Source organism: Acomys minous (assembly GCF_964271855.1).
Source record: "Acomys minous genome assembly, chromosome: 2".
In the NCBI taxonomy this organism is placed as follows: domain Eukaryota; kingdom Metazoa; phylum Chordata; class Mammalia; order Rodentia; family Muridae; genus Acomys; species Acomys minous.
This window is the reverse complement of record NC_140484.1, coordinates 4,035,165-4,051,377: the sequence shown is the minus strand read 5'-3', so window position 1 is coordinate 4,051,377 and position 16,213 is coordinate 4,035,165. Positions and strand designations below refer to the sequence as shown.

Here is a 16,213-nt window from a genome sequence, read left to right as displayed (position 1 = left end):
TTTGCACCTAACTGACTGGTGCCTTTCGGAGCTAGAGGCTGCTCTGTTGAACCTGGTCTCCGAAGTCAACAAACTGCAGCAGAGCTGAGCAGTCTATACAGAGTCTGAGGTAAATGGTGCATGATGGTCTGAGCCCAGAGGGTTACCACGGCTGCTTGATGAATCATTTTCCCCCAGGTACACAGCTTTTGGACACTTCCCTAAGACGCTGACTGGAAGGCTAAGTGACAGAGTCCAACCTGAGCACTGAAAACAATTACATTTACAGTGGGAAGGAACAATCTTAGCGAGTCAAGTGGCCTCTGACCTCAGGTTTTCTATAAGGAAAAGAAAATCCTGTGAAAACTGCTGTTTCCCAAGAGCCCAGGAACTAGCGGCAACACAGCCGATGGCCACGAGCGTGCTGGCCCCGACAGCTTCCTTACCCGCAGCTTCTCCTCCGCCTTGGTGGACTGCTTACAGTCGGGATGCCACACGGTAGAACCTAGAAAGACAGAAGGAAGCGATGAAAGTAAGAGACATGAAAAGAGGGCATGGTCCTGCTAAGCAGACTTTCCAGAGTGGCTCAGACCCCTCTCCCCCAGCCTACGGCCCAACCCATGTGACCTATGACCCTGAAGTCGCTCTACTCTCTGGGTGGATTCTGAGCTTGCTCTACACAGGCACAATGCAGGGCCACGGAACTGGGCCTGAGAGCAGTCTGACCTAAGCAATGCTTCGCTTTTAACAGGGTTATTTTGTTTTTCTTTTTTAAACGTATCATTGTTCTATAAAAGTAACCCCTGAGTGCTCGGCACTAGTCCCAAGCCACTCAATCAAGAGAAGTAAAGTCAGATTAGATGGACTTATCCAGGCATAAAACCTACCGAATGTTTCATTCATCTATTTCTACAGCTGCCCACACTTAGATGAGAAATCAAATCAACCGGCAAAGCCGTTAAGTTTATAAATCTTTTAACTTTTTAATTAACTAAAACAAAACCAAAAAAAGCCCTTTGACTTACACTAGTTACGTTAACTATTTAAGTCGCATTTCCTGTGCCTGCTTCCAAAAATCTCCCTTTCCAGACTGGGAAGAACTTTCATGGGTGAAACAGGGATCAAGAATTACAAATCTTAAAGTCCTTATCTTCAAACTCCAGCACCAGTGTACGGTTGTGTGTGGCTATGCATGTAATAGGTGTTACATACATGCTTGACTAGGGGAAAGGGGGATATGCAAATTCTGTGTCTCATATTGATTTTTTTTTTCTGTCATGGGGGCGGGGTCTGAAGAACACAGCTCACTTGGAAAGACTCAAGATAGTGAACAGATATAAGTGGTCCAGAGATAAGTGACTGGACCACCTCAGAGTCTCAGGAGAGACACCAGTCCTTGTGTGGATGCCACATCTCTTCAACCCTGTCTCCCAAGCAGTGACCTGTGTGTACCGGAAGTCACCAAGTTAACCCAGGAATGCTCTTTACTGCTGAGCCAAAATACTATCAAAGACAAGGAAACACATTCCACACCAGAATTATACTTCAATCTCTATTGAATAATCATTTCTACTTCTCATCACAGGAGGAGGAAGAGGAGGAGGAGGAGGAGAAGAACCAACAGGAGAAGGGGGGGGGAGGGAATAATAGAGGTGGGGTCAAACAAAAAACAGCCGGACATGATGCAGGTCCCGTCAGTACTAACATTGCTTTAACTCTGACTACAAAGCACAGGAAATCTCTTAATGTGGAGAATCCAAGAGTCAGGCCCAGGCTGGGAGAAACATTCTCTGGAAGGTTCTACTAAGCCGGAGACACCAGACAGAACACAGAGTCTGCACACAGAGTCAGCATTGTTCTCCAAAGGTCAAGCACACTAGGAATGTGACCCCAGAGAGTTATCAGATGCTGAGGACAACGAAGCTGATTCTCAGGGGTGTACAGGCCAAGAAGGCAGGCAGCTGGGAGCCAGGGGAAGCTTAGAACCACCCTAGGGTCCGAATGCAGCTGATGCTCAGGGGTGTACACGCCAAGAAGGCAGGCAGCTGGGAGCCAGGGGAAGCTTAGAACCACCCTAGGGTCCGAATGCAGCTGAATCTCAGGGGTGTACACGCCAAGAAGGCAGGCAGCTGGGAGCCAGGGGAAGCTTAGAACCACCCTAGGGTCCGAATGCAGCTCATTTGCAGGGCTGATAAATTTGTGCACAGCCTGAACACCCTTTACGTTTAGCATCTGACCCAGTAGAGACATCCAGAGCCACACTTCCACCTGTGTTCCTCCCCTCCTAGCAGACACAGGCTGCCGTGTACATGGGAGCATGTCATTGGGGGACTAACACCTAAGTCCAGGCCTGGAGATGCACAGAGAACTAATCAACTTTCTTTCCTTTTTAAAAAAATAGTTATTTATCTATTTATTTTTATTTATGTATTATGCATACAATGCTCTGCCTGCATGTACACCTGCAGGCCAGAAGAGGGCATGAGATCACATTATAGATGGTTGTGAGCCACCACGTGGTTGCTGGGAATTGAACTCAGGACCTCCGGGAGGCGCAGTCAGTACACTTAACCTCTGAGCCATCTCTCCAGCCCCCTAATCAACTCTCTGAAAAATAACGCAAAGTGACATTGCCCTTTGCTACTGCAGATGTTTGACTAGCCATGGGAAAACGTTCCCGCGAAGCCCCCAGAGACTGCAGAGATGGCACCTGTCACTTCCCATCCCGTGGCCCTTCAAATGCTCAGTGGTGTGTTTCACCACAACATTTCAGAGCAATCAGGCTAACCCTGAGGAGGCACTGGCCTGGCAGTGTCTGGACTCTTGAGCATTTTCAAAGGAGAGAGTATCCAAGCCTGTGTTTTACCATTTGACATTCTCTAGACAAGAAATGTCTCCAGGCATTTCTTTGTTGCACAAAAACAGAACTGAGAAAGCAAAGCAGACTATTCATTAGCATCACACATAGTGTTATGTGTAAAGAGGGATGAAGAAATGACACATCAAGGCATCCAGGACCCCGTAATTACCAAGCCCAACAAGCAATTGCTCTTACAGCTTGGGCTAATTGTACTGATGAATCTTTGTCTAATTAATGACTCTTCCAGCTAAAAATAGCAGGATGCTTCCAATCACGGTGCTGTCCGACTGGAGGAGACTCTGTGCTTACGGCTTCTCCCAGAGGCTTTGGAATTTTAGGAGGGAACAGAGCCCATCCCAGTTTTACTCCGGAGACATTTCTCAAAAGTGTTTTGTTCTTCGTTTTTGTTCTGTGTTGTTTTGTTTTTTGGTTTTTCGAGACAGGGTTTCTCTGTGTAGCCTTGGCTGTCCTGGACTCCCTTTGTAGACCAGGCTGGCCTCGAACTCACAGAGACTCGCCTGCTTCTGCCTCCTGAGTGCTGGGATTACAGGTGTGTGCCAGTGCATCTGGCTCTCACAAGAATGTTTAATTACATAAAGACGTTTTGGGTCCTTGGGAATGAAGCCTTCCTGCCTCCACAAAGCCCTCTCTCCTGCAGGGACTGTAGGTTTGTCCCTTTCATTCTCCAACCCAGTATGACCTGTGTCCTCTCAGTGGGTAGAACAATGGTTGAGAGAGCATCATCCAAAACCCAGACTCCAGCAGGCTTGGCCTTTGACAGGCCGCCTCAATGGGCAGTAGAAGGAGAAAAGGCAGAGTACCAGGCACAAAAGCAACACCTCTGGGAACTTCTAAAATACTTCCTCCTTTAGATCTTTTGTCGTCGTCCCCCTCCAACACACCCCTGGGAAGAGTTGGGGGAGTGACTGCTGCCCTTCTGTGGTCCCTCAGTTCACAGGATCAGAAGCCAGGCTTCCCAAGAGGCAGCACACAGGCTCTGAGGCTCACGGAGTGTGCCAATTGCTTGGCTGATTAACGCTAACTGATGAGGTAACTCCTGGCACACTCCTGCAGGATTTAAACCACCCAGCTAATAAAACCCCTCCCTCACTATGCTAGAACACAACCCAGCAAACCCAGCCAGACCGTCTTTCTCAGGGGGGCAGACGCACTCTGCTCCCCAGGGTGGGAGGGCAGACCCACTCCGCTCCGGGGGGTGGGGGAGACGGACCCACTCTGCTCCCGGGGGGAGGGGGCAAACCCACTCCACTCGTGTGGGGGCAGACCTACTCTGCTCCCCAGGGTGTGGGGGCAGACCCACTCCGCTCCAGGGGGTGGGGGAGACGGACCCACTTCGCTCCCCACCCCTCCCCCAGCCGTCTTACCTTGCAGATACATTTCTTCGCCTTCTGTGAACATCTGGTTGCATCTGCTGCATCGTGCGCAGTTGGGGTGATAATGTTTGTCACCTGCCTGCGAGAGAGAAAACCGGAAGACATCAAGTTCACTCTGTTAAGTGGCTCCTGCACCCTTTCCTGGATTTGAGGGCTCAGGAGAAAAGAGAAGAATCTGAGGAAGGGAAAGTAGTCCATCAGGTTGGCCAAACTCCCCATCTTGTCAGTCTTTCATAGTAAAGCCGACCTCACTGGGCCTGAAAGAGGCTCTCAGGGCAGTTCCGTCCCAGAATGACGGCAGCATTGTCTCTTGGGGCTTCTGGCTCCTAATTCCTATTGATCTAGGCTCTCCTGAAGGGTTGGCTGGTCATCCTTAACCAGACAGAGCATGAGCCTGAACCAGAGAGAAGTCCACTGTGTCTTCCCACAGCTCCACCTCATGACTAACACAGGAGTTTATGATAGAGACTAAAGCCAGCAATATTAAGGCACTAGAAAGAAGTGGCACTGGGCTAGGGAGAATGCCCAGTTAGAAAATCTACCTGTCAGCCGGGAGTGGTGGCGCACACCTTTAATCCCAGCACTCGGGAGGCAGAGGCAGAGGCAGAGGCAGAGGCAGGCGGATCGCTGTGAGTCCGAAGCCAGCCTGGTCTACAAAGTGTGTCTAAGACAGCCAAGGCTACAAAAAACAAGTCTCAAAAAACAAAAACAAAAACAAACCAAAAAAAAAAAAAAAAAGAAAGAAAGAAAAAGAAATCTACCTGCCATACAAGAACTGAGACCAAGCCCTGGGTAAGGAGGCCAGGGAGGCACCAGGCAGACGGGAACTCACAGATCCCTGGGGCTCAGGCCAGCCTAGCCTGCTGGTCGAGTTCAAGGCCAAGTGACAAAAGTTATCTCAAAAAGCCAAGTAGATGGGACCCGAGGATGACCTCTAGCCTCGAGGTGCACACACATGCACGTGCACACACTCATATAAACATACACCTATAGAAACACACATAAAATTTAGCATACAATCAGCTGTATCCAGCTTGAACCAGGGACAGAAAAATCCTTTAAAAGGACATCATTTACTGCTTTTGTTGTAAGACTCAAATTCCCTTTTACGATGGTAATGCTCATGTTTTGACAAGGTCTTATTTGAAAGTTCCCACAGAAGGCGTTTGACTGAGGTCATGCCCAAATATGACAGAAGACATCATAGCAGGTGTCGGCTACCCAAGGCAAAGTGTCACTGGACACAGGGACAGTTCTCTAGACCCGTGTCGGGTCACATTAGTGTCAGGGTCCAAAAGCAAGCCTGACCAAACAGGATCCTTCCTTCGTGGCTTAAAAAAAGAGTCTACCTTCACCCCAGAACGATCAAATGTGCTCTGAGATCATATCACTTATCAGTCAGTTGTGAAAGCATTTCTTTTGAACTAGCGGTGAGCCGTGGCAGGGCAGATAAAGAGAGAGGCAGCTGTTTCCTGTTCCTGACCCTGTGTGAAACCTCAACAGGAACTTGGAGGCTTGGTCTGACTCCTGCCTCACTTCCTCCTGCAGGAGCTGCAGACCCCTCTGCAGCCGCAGTGCGAGGTGGTGGAAGACCACCCAAGAGGGCTCAGCCAGAAAGAAATGATACAGGTATTTAAAACAGAAGCCGTGATATGATATATTTCAACAGTATCTGCCAGAAAAATCTCCTATCTGGTTTCTTTGGGGGCAGGGAGGGTGGGACAGGGTTGGAAGAAGTAAGATCTAAGCCAGTTTTGCCCTTGTCACAGACAAGTCAGGGGGGAGCAGAAGGAAGGGAAACACCTTCACTCAGTTTCTAAGCAAGGCTGGCTTTGCCTGGCATCAGCTCCAAGGCTCAAGTGGGTTTGGACAATCGCCAGGTCCTCACGGAAGTGTAACACTAAGGAGTCCTTGGCAGGACTCTGCTGCCATCTGTGGCAAAATGCACAGCCCTCAATGAACTATGGGTGGGTGGGGCTGGTTTGCCTGAGCTAGCATCAATGATGGAAGCCTTCTAACGAGGCCCAGGGGTGAGGCAACATGCAGTAACAACAAGCAAGTGTAAAAAAGTCGCCAATAAAAGAATTTTGTCAAGTCACTAGACACACACACACACACACACACACATCATTATTTCCTATTCATGGAAATGCCATGGAAAATGGATCCCCGTTTGTAACAGTAACAAGTAAACCATGCAAAGCAAGATGTGTATAACTTAAGACCTTAATAGAGGTAACTCCAAATTTTGCTAAATATTGTCAAAATTCTGATTTACCTACAATCAACCTGTTAATGCAATAAAGTCCCAATCAAAATGCTCTACAAGCCTTTCCTTTATTGTCCTTGAGGGAGTGCTTATATACCTTCAATGAAACAAACACAAAACCACATAGCTTCTTCCTTTTTTAACTTTTATTTTTTGTGCATTGATATTTTGCCGGCATTTATACCAGAGTGAGGATGTCAGATTTTGGACTTGCAGACAGTTCTGAGCTGCCATGAGGGTGCTGGGGTTTGAACCCGGGTCCTCTGGAAGAGCACTCAGTGCTCTTAACTGCTAAGCAATCTCTCCAACCCTCAAACATATTTTCAAAAAGATACCAGCAAAGAAAGAGGATTTTTTTCTTTCTTGATTTAAAAAGACTAAGATAATTAAGGTTCACTAACAAGAGCACAGGGCAGGAAACTCGGTCAGTGGCACAGGTGACTGGAAGCAGCTGTGTGCACAACTGTAAGAGAATTTCCTTGCTAATCAAAGTGAAACTCCAAATGAATTGAAATAGGTTTATAGACAAATGGTGAGAACAATTGGTCGCCCATTTTGAGAAACATAAATCTCAATTCTTTACGTAACCAACTGACAAATAAGTTTTATGAGCTTACAAAGCCCCAAGTGGAAATAAAATTATAGAATTACTAGGGCACATAAATTTTTTAAAAAATAAACAGGGTAGAAAGGCAAAAAAATAAAAACATTTAATGAGAAACACTGCTCATCTGTATACAAACTACAGCTCTCTAGACAGAAAGTTAAAAGAGAAATAATACCAAATATTTGTCACATGTTTCTTGCAAAGGGTTATCAGCATGTGTGAGGAGTGCCAGCCAGTTCTGAGACACACATTCCAACCCGGGCAAAGAGCAGTTTCCAAAGAAAATGTGGATGATTCACAAAAACAACATACCAGGGTTGGGGGCAGAGGAGGAGAGTGAGGAAGAAGAAGAAGAAAAAGAAGAAGGAGAAGAAGAAGAAGAAGAAGAAGAAGAAGAAGAAGAAGAAGAAGAAGAAGAGAGGGAGAGGCGGAGGGCAAGTAAGTAAGTTTAGTTAGTTCGTTAGTTAGTTAGCTAGAAGTTGGTCGGTTAGTTAGTTAGTAACTTAATTCAAAGCCTAGCAGTAATAATCAGGAAAACACGGTTTTCACACCCCCCCCCCCATCAAACTGGTAAGGATGAAAAGAAAACCAACGTGATGAAGTAGGTAGAAATTCTGTACATTGTTGGTGACCAAAGAGGAGAGACGGTGGGTGCACTGTATGAACTGCCGCAGAGATGGATGAAGGTGTGTCGAGGATGAAGGTGAGGCTGGGCTGTATTCTGTAGATCAGCATCAGCAGCCCATCATGCCGAGAGGAGCAGACTTCCCCCTGTCCCACCCCCACCTCAATGTTCCAAACACATCAACAAATCCATGCCATGTCGACTATCAGAACCAAATAGCAGCTTTGAGTGCTGGAGAGGTTCTCTGTTTCTGAAACAATGCAGGCCTGAAGGCCCCTGTCCGAGTGGGCGAGGTACCAACCCGTTTCCTTTCTCTTTATATAGACACCCACAATGGTTCCCAGGCAAGCCCTGAGAACAGGACCAGGAAAGTTATCAGAGCTGAACACACATGCAGGGTCATTTGCAAACAACTGAAACTCAGATGTCACTGAACCCACATCATTTAAATTGAAGACAGTTTTTAGAAGGGAAAGTTTTTCCTATAATGAGCAAGAAATACCAAACAGAGAGTAGGCAGGGCTTATTACAGAGAGTGCTTGCTTGTATAAAGCATGTGTGTGGGGGGGGTCTGTGGTGGCAGGTGGCAGCCTGCGTGGTGGTTTGCCTGGTACCTGCCTCAGGCACCCAACTTGCGACTCTAGCTCTGCCCAAGCCTGATAGACTAGACAGGCCATCACATGCTAGAGTCCTGGCAATCCTATTTATTCTCCACAAAAAAAAAAAAAAAAAAAAAAAAAAAAAAAAAAAAAACCTCGAACAAAAGAAAAACCCAGAAAATCTGCCAGGCATGATGGCTCACACCTGTAATCCAAGAACTTTGGAGTCTAAGGCAAGAAGATTGCCACAAAGCCACCTGGAATACAGAGTGAGACCATAAAAAACTAACAAGACTAACAAATCCTTTCAACCTCAAGCCAGCCATTTAGCTCCTTAAAACACATTTTTTTTTTTTTTTTTTTTTTTTGGTTTTTTGAGACAGGGTTTCTCTGTGTAGCCCTGACTGCCCTGGACTCGCTTTGTAGACCAGGCTGGCCTTGAACCCACAGAGATCCGCCTGCTTCTGCCTCCCAAGTGCTGGGATTAAAGGCATGCACTATCACCCAGCTAAAATACACTTTAAAACAGCACTTGGGAGGCAGAGGCAGGTGGATCTCTGTGAGTCAGGAACCAGCCTGGTCTACATAGCAAGTTTTAGGCTAACCAAGGCTTCAGAGTGAGACCCTGCCTCAAAACAAACAAACAACAAAAACCTTAAAAGAATTTTAGAAATTCAAGCTAGCATTAGATGCCACAAGAAACACAGTTTGATTACTTAGCTGAATTTTCAAAGTGCCTTCTTACACATCCAAAATGTTAAACACAGAAGACCGAATAAAACTGAACAAACCAGTGGCCCTTAACAGTGCTGGCCAATCACACATCGGTGGTTATTGCATCATTTGGTCAATTGCTAATACATAAGCTAGAACTCGGAGGAAATGCTTTCTGTTATAAGATTTAGTGTAAGATAACGGTTTTTATTAGACACACAGCTGTTTGGAAGAGAAGAAAGAAGTTTTCAGTTCCGTATGGACACGGAGTAGCTTGGGAATCACAGGGCCTCAGTTCTGTGACTCCGTGTCTTCCCACGCCCCCGACACCTTCTGACAACAGCACAATTTCACCTCCCACTCAGATGTAAAACCCTGTAAGATCCCCTGTTACTAGGGACATTACTACAGGTGGGAACAGTTTTGCCAGATGTGCCACAGTGTCCTCTAGCCAGAAGGGACTGGTTCTGTGGTCCAGCGTAACCCTGGGGCAACTGAGCAGGCTTCAGGCAGCAGGGAGAGAGAACCACAGTTTGGGAGCCCTGCCCCGGCCATAATTTAGACCCCAGGTCGCCAGCTCTCCCTCCTCCTCCTCCTCCTCTTAGACTGCACTGCATCAGACCAGAGTCCTTGAGGCTGGCCCTTGTCAGTTTATCACCTCTGACCCACCTACTGCCAGGAGAACTGTGGATGCTGTTGCAGTGGGGACCAGGGTTTTAAAACAATTGATCAAAGGGCTCAAATGGGGCCTGCTGGGATCTGAGCATATTAACAGAAGTGGCCAAAAATAAGTCACAAAGTCTTCCCTTCTTAAAGTAACAGCCACATATGCGAGTCAGTGGAGAGGCCCAAGTCTTGACTATAACAGGTGTTTTGGGCTGGCCTCCCATAAGGCCTTGCTCTGTGCCAGGTACTATAGTAGATATTTTCAGTAGCTTATCTCACAACACCCCCAAAGAGGCAGGGGCTGTGTAACAGGCCCATCCAGCGAGAAGGAGCTACAGTGCATTCAGAGCCAGAAGAGACAGAACTGAGCTTTGAACAGAGCCTCACCAAACTGGCTCCTAAAAGCACCAAGAGATTCTCCCACAGGGATGTCTAGCTGTGTGGCAGCGGAAACCTTCCACAGTAATTTCCCTGATGCTGATGCTCTTTCTTGGGCAGACTCTGGAAAAACACTGAGAGTCTGTCCCCAAACGACCATCGTGTAAATTGTGTTTCCATAGAAGTTACAGGCAAGGTCGAAGGTGGTAGGTTTTTTTTTAAGATCTAAATTGATTTGGAGATGGAGCTTAAAGGCTCCAAAGGGATCAGAAAGTTGTTTTCCATGCCCCAGAAGTCTGGCAGACAGAGGTATGGCTGACAGGGACCTCAGACTAAGGACATGTAGATCATCATTTGCACCCCAAATTGGTTGCACATCTCCAACAGTCAAGGACTCTTTTGTTTTTACCTTTTTTATATTTTTTAATTTTTAAAAGATTTATTTATTATGGATACAGTACTCTGCCTGTGTGTACACTGCAGGCCAGAAGAGGGTACCAGATCTCATTATAGATGGTTTTGAGCCATCATGTGGTTGCTGGGAATTGAACTCAGGAACTTTGGAAGAACAGATCTTGCTCTCTTAACCTCTGAGCCATCTCTCCAGCCCTCTGTTTTTATCTTTTAAAGAAGTTTTTATATGTATATTCATGTCCATGTTTATATGTATGTTATGTTCATGAACGAGTGCAAGTTCTGTGGGTCTCCATGCATACTGAGTATTTCTCTCAGCTGCTCGCCCTCTCATTATTTGAGACAGGATCTCTCACTGAATCGAGACCACAGTGAGTAAACTCCAGGAACCCTCCTGTCTGGCATTTCAGTCCTGGGATTACAGGTGTGCACCACCAGACCCAGTGTTTACGTGAGCTCTGGGAGTCCAAACTCCAGTCCGTGTAGCTGCATGGAAGGCACCTTACAACTGAGCTCTCTCAATTAGGGACCTCTTGAAGATGTATTCAGTAGCGCTGGAGAGGAGCCCAGAAATCAGCCCCCATTTAAGAGTTGGATAAACACTAAAATGGTTCAACATAGGCCACTGTGCACCAGGAAAGCATCAGTCTGTGTGGAGCCAAAGCCCCACACCTGACAGCAGGTGAGGAAGGCCAAGGGAGGGGCAAGGACCTGATGCTTGCTGGGCAGGAGATTGGTGGGGCGGGAGATGCGAAGCCCCAGCTTGGCATCCGTGGGAGGGCAGGGCTGGTGCTGACTCAGCCCCATTGCAGCTACTATTTTCTCCCTGAACCGGGAGAGGTTTCCACCATGACTAACAGGCCTGATCTCCAGGAAGCACACTCCCCTGTTCCACGAGGCCTTTTCCTGATGCCCCATCATGAGTAGACAGCATAATGACGGTGTGCCTCAGCCCCGCGATGTATCCTGGCACAGGTGAGTACATCTGCCTACCCAGGCATCTCCCGCCATCCCCAGAAGGTGCCACAGAGCCTCTGCAAAGCCAGCCTGCTTGGGTGAGAACACCCCGGAACTCTCCACTCTGCCCTAGACATCACTACCATATCATAAGGAGGATGGCACCTTGCTTTCAAAAAACAAGGAGACACAAAACAGCTCTAGTTTGTTTCAGCCGCCTTATTAAAAGCAGAGTGAGGGCAGGTGACTCCTTTCTCAAGCAAGCGGGTACAACACCTCAGGGGAACTCATATTGTAGTTTGTACACTGCTACCCCTTTCGTCTCCTTCCAATTAACTTAAAGTTTTAAGCGATCCCTGTCCCTTGGTGGTGCTAAACAAATTCCACCTACAAAAACATGCAGCCTCCACGGTTCACTTTTATGTGGCCTTCTTGAGACAGACTCTCATGTAGCCCAGGCTGGCCTCAAGCTCCAGGTGACTTTGAATTCCCGATTATCTCGCTGCTACTTGCCTGTCCCGGAACTCCAGGTATGTGTCAGAGCTGCGGTTCAGTGAATTCTCTATCGAAGTTTCAGCACGCAGGCATATGCAAATGGGAGGGCTGCAGAAATGCCTACAGCAATGCCGAGGGCCTAGACCAGCAAACCATTTTAGTAAAGGTTACAGACAAGATGATTTAAGCTACTTTGTTAGAAAACTTACTATGGTATGCCACACAGTCAACAGAGGTGACTCCTGAAAAGTGGACAGATGGTGGCGGTAGGAGCCCAACACAAAGCCTCTGTGCTCGTCAAGAACTCAGCCACGGAGTGCACCCCAGTGCCCTGCTCCCCAGAGACCTAGATACTTCAGCAAAGAGACGCTGGATGTCCAATAAGCATATAGAAATATTTTGAACATTGTTTATTCATTAGTAAATACAATGAAATCCATGTACCTCTAAACAGACGGCTATGCCAGGTGTTAAGGACATGAGGACAGTAGAGCCTCAGCAACTGCTGATGGCAGCGCCAAGTGGCACACCTCTTTTGGAACCCTCTTTGGTAGTCTTTCAAAGAGCTGGAAATAATCGTGCCATGCAACAGGATGCTTCTCATGACTACGGGTTAAACTAGCAGAAAAAAGACTGATGTCGATGGAAAGCCACGGGTGAGAAAGTGTGTAGTACTCAGAAGAGCCCCAAAGCAATAAAATCCAAGTGTCCCCAACTAGTAAGAAACTAAGTGAGAGATGCAATGTTAAAATAGGCAGTGTATGCGTGCGTGCGTGTGTTCCTTCTAAGCAATAAACATCCACCCAATGACTCGGATGAACTGGAACTACTTCCTACTAGATGAAAGGAGCCAGACATTTATGAGGACGTCTATCAAAGGCAAAAACCAGGGGGAAAGGAAGAAGAACAGGGTGGTGATGGGATTGTGTCAGCTGAGCTGGCAATCCAGGGCAACAGGAAAGTCCTGTCTTCATCATCCTACACGGAGGTGTTACACTGGCGCATGCTCATCATAATCAGGAGCTGTGCTTGCTGCAAGCACAATTTGTGACACGTTTTGCTCTGCGTCGATGAAGGCATTTTGCAAGGACCCTGCTGGCTGAGGCTACCATCCTCCCCGTCCTGGGGCGTCAGGCGCAGGACTTCCTCTGCCCAGCAGGGCCTCCTGCTCTCTGCCTGACTCCACCTGGCAAGTCTTTAGACATAGATGCCTCTAACCACATTTGATACGTGGCCCTTGACACAGCTCCCTGCCAGCTCTCCCCTCCCTGCGCCTATAGGATAATTAGGTGCCGTATTCCCGTTCGTACGATAGGAGTGTGGTGTGAAATGCAAATCAAGCATCTTTAAAGTGTCTAATTTCAACCAATTATGTACACCTATCCTGGAAGACCCTGCCCACTTCCCAAGGACTATATAGGCTTTGTTCTCCCTGAGTGAAGTTGAACTGTCTCCCTGAAGTGATTCCCGAAGTGTTCGGTCTTGGTTGTGTTCACGGCCTTCTGAACTCTGTGCCTCGCCTGCTCCTCCTGCCTTAGTGGGCTGGTGGCCAACAGCCCCCTGACCCCAGGGAAGAGGAGAGCCACAGAGACACATGAACAAAGAGGGTGTGGAGGGTGAAGGTCTGACTAGGAAGGCAGGATTGAACCATCCCATTCACAGTAAAGATCAGGCTCACAGGTATTCATACCTCTTCCAGGCCCAGATCATCCTGGAAAGCCGAGTGAGAAGATTCTTCTCCGGAATGAAGCACCTGTGTACACATATGGCTGGGTGCACACAGACGGCTGGGTGTACATAGACGGCTGGGTGTACACAGATGGCTGGGTGTACACAGACAGCTGGGTGTACACAGATGGCTGGGTGTACACAGATGGCTGGGTGTACACATGGCTGGGTGCACACAGATGGCTGGGTGTACACATGGCTGGGTGCACACAGATGGCTGGGTGTACACATGGCTGGGTGCACACAGATGGCTGGGTGTACACAGATGGCTGGGTGTACACAGACGGCTGGGTGTACACATGGCTGGGTGTACACAGATGGCTGGGTGTACACAGATGGCTGGGTGTACACATGGCTGGGTGCACACAGATGGCTGGGTGTACACAGATGGCTGGGTGCACACAGATGGCTGGGTGTACACAGATGGCTGGGTGTACACAGATGGCTAGGTGTACACAGATGGCTGGGTGTACACAGATGGCTGGGTGTACACAGATGGCTGGGTGTACACAGATGGCTGGGTGTACACGTGGCTGGGTGTACACAGATGGCTGGGTGTACACGTGGCTGGGTGTACACAGATGGCTGGGTGTACACGTGGCTGGGTGTACACAGATGGCTGGGTGTACACGTGGCTGGGTGTACACCGATGGCTGGGTGTACACAGATGGCTGGGTGTACAGGTGTGAGCAGCTGAATAAAGACTGTTCACTTTGTAAAAATTTTTTAGTTTTTAGGTTTTTTTTGTTTTTTTGTTTTTGTTTTAGTTTTTTGAGACAGGGTTTCTCTGTGTAACCTTGGCTGTCCTGGACTCAATTCATAGACCAGGCTGGCCTAGAACTCACAGAGATCCTCCTGCCTCTGCCTCCAGGGTGCTAGGATTAAAGAAAGGCATGCAGTACTACACGTGGCTTGCTCAGTGTTTTAAAAGGGATTTTACAAACAGCTTGGTTGTCTAATATTATTGTCTTTGTTTTCCTTTTGTATGAAAGGAGAAAGTCAACTGCAGACGGATGAATCTGAAGCTGTAAAGGGAGCCGGATTACTGCCCCAACCTGAGTGAAAGGCAACAGGCTGGCAGGTGGTGAATAGTCCCAGTTCCCTTGGAAACAAATAGAATTTTATTGTACAGAGTGGAGCCTTCTTATATCTTAAGTTTGCTCTCAGAGTTTGCTAAGGATAAAGACGGATGAGGTCATCTTTAAAAGTCTTTATTTTATCCTCCTGCTTCTATGTACTGAAACGACTTTACCAAGTAGCACGCATCCAATAAAACAAAACACCGGTGCAAATAACACAGAGTCTTTTAAATCTACTACCCCAAATGTGTTTTCTCGACCTTAGAGCTGTTTTAGATTCACGGCAGAACACGCCCATCCCAGGGACCCTGCCTGGCTTGCCCATCAGCAGTGCACACCCAAGGGTTGCGTTTGCTGTAACTGATGGCCCACATTGATATGAGTGTCACTCGAGTCCACAGTTGGCGCCAGGGTTCACTCTAGGTACCCGCACCTTCCATGGGCCTAGACAAATCTCTAATGAAGTGTAGCCCTCGTGACAGTCTCACACAGGATAGGCTCCCTGCCTAATAGCCCTGGGTGCTGTGCCCAGTCACCCCACAGTGAGCATAACCCTGTCAATACCACACAGCCCACCATTTCAAACTCTATCCCTTCTTAGGACCAGGAGCAGGTGACGTTATAAAGAAATACAAGGCTGGGGTGGGGGGGCAGGGACCAGCGAATGAGCTACTGGACGCCCCAGCAGTGACTTAGTTGGTTTCCCAGAAAAGGCTCCTGCGCTGAGAGACTGCGGCTTAAAGGTAAAGCTTAGTTGTTTCTCTTAACTTATCATCAGGAAAAGCCTCGCAGTCCATATGCCGGGTTGTTCTTCCTTATGAGGTAGGAAGATGGCTCTGCAAGTACCCCCACACTTTCTTTAGAGAGTTATGCCTTTGTTTTTGTTTTTTAGTAAAACAAAGTTTGTTTTACTTAAAAACTTATTTCACATGTTCTAAGAATTGTGCACAAATCAAAACATGTGCACGTGAGGTTTCACACTCACGATGCGCTCTGTACCCATTACTCAACCAGGAAAGAGCACATTGTTTGTACCCAGAAATGCGTCACACATCCCAGGGTGCTGCCTTCCATCGCCACACTGACCTTAACCCAGAATGCTGCCTCAGCCTGTAGGCTCGCACCAATCACACAAACTTGTGTTTCATGAACTCTCATGATTACCTTATTTCCTTGTGCACATCTACACTATTTTATTTGTCCTTTCTACTCCTGACAGACATCTGGGAAGTTTAAAAGTCTGGCCAGTTCTGAGCAGTGTCACCAGAAGGCTCCTCTCCATCTTCTGGTGAATTCTAGACTTGCTTCACAGCATGGGTGCACAGCGGAGGGAAGAAGACCTGTGCAAGGCCACGAGGCGACACCGGCGAACGCTTGCTTTCTGTTGCCATTTTAATCCAAGAGGAATTTGGGGGGAGTTACGGGAGAAGAATCATATTAGGAGTACTT

The 16,213-nt window shown here is 47.7% G+C and overlaps 1 protein-coding gene across 6 annotated transcripts in view; it reads right to left on the bottom strand.

Annotated features, from left to right (window-relative positions):
* The window catches only part of ABLIM1 (actin binding LIM protein 1), a 275,685-nt gene that overhangs the window by 51,271 nt on the left and 208,201 nt on the right, over positions 1–16,213 (bottom strand). For all 6 annotated transcript variants that reach the window (XM_084762924.1, XM_084762923.1, XM_084762926.1 and 3 more), the window contains exons 7-8: positions 4,225–4,312; positions 426–484 (exon numbers count right to left, since the gene is read on the bottom strand). In XM_084762924.1, coding sequence (XP_084619050.1) covers positions 426–484; positions 4,225–4,312 — 147 coding nt within the window. The remainder of the gene's footprint in view (positions 1–425; positions 485–4,224; positions 4,313–16,213) is intronic.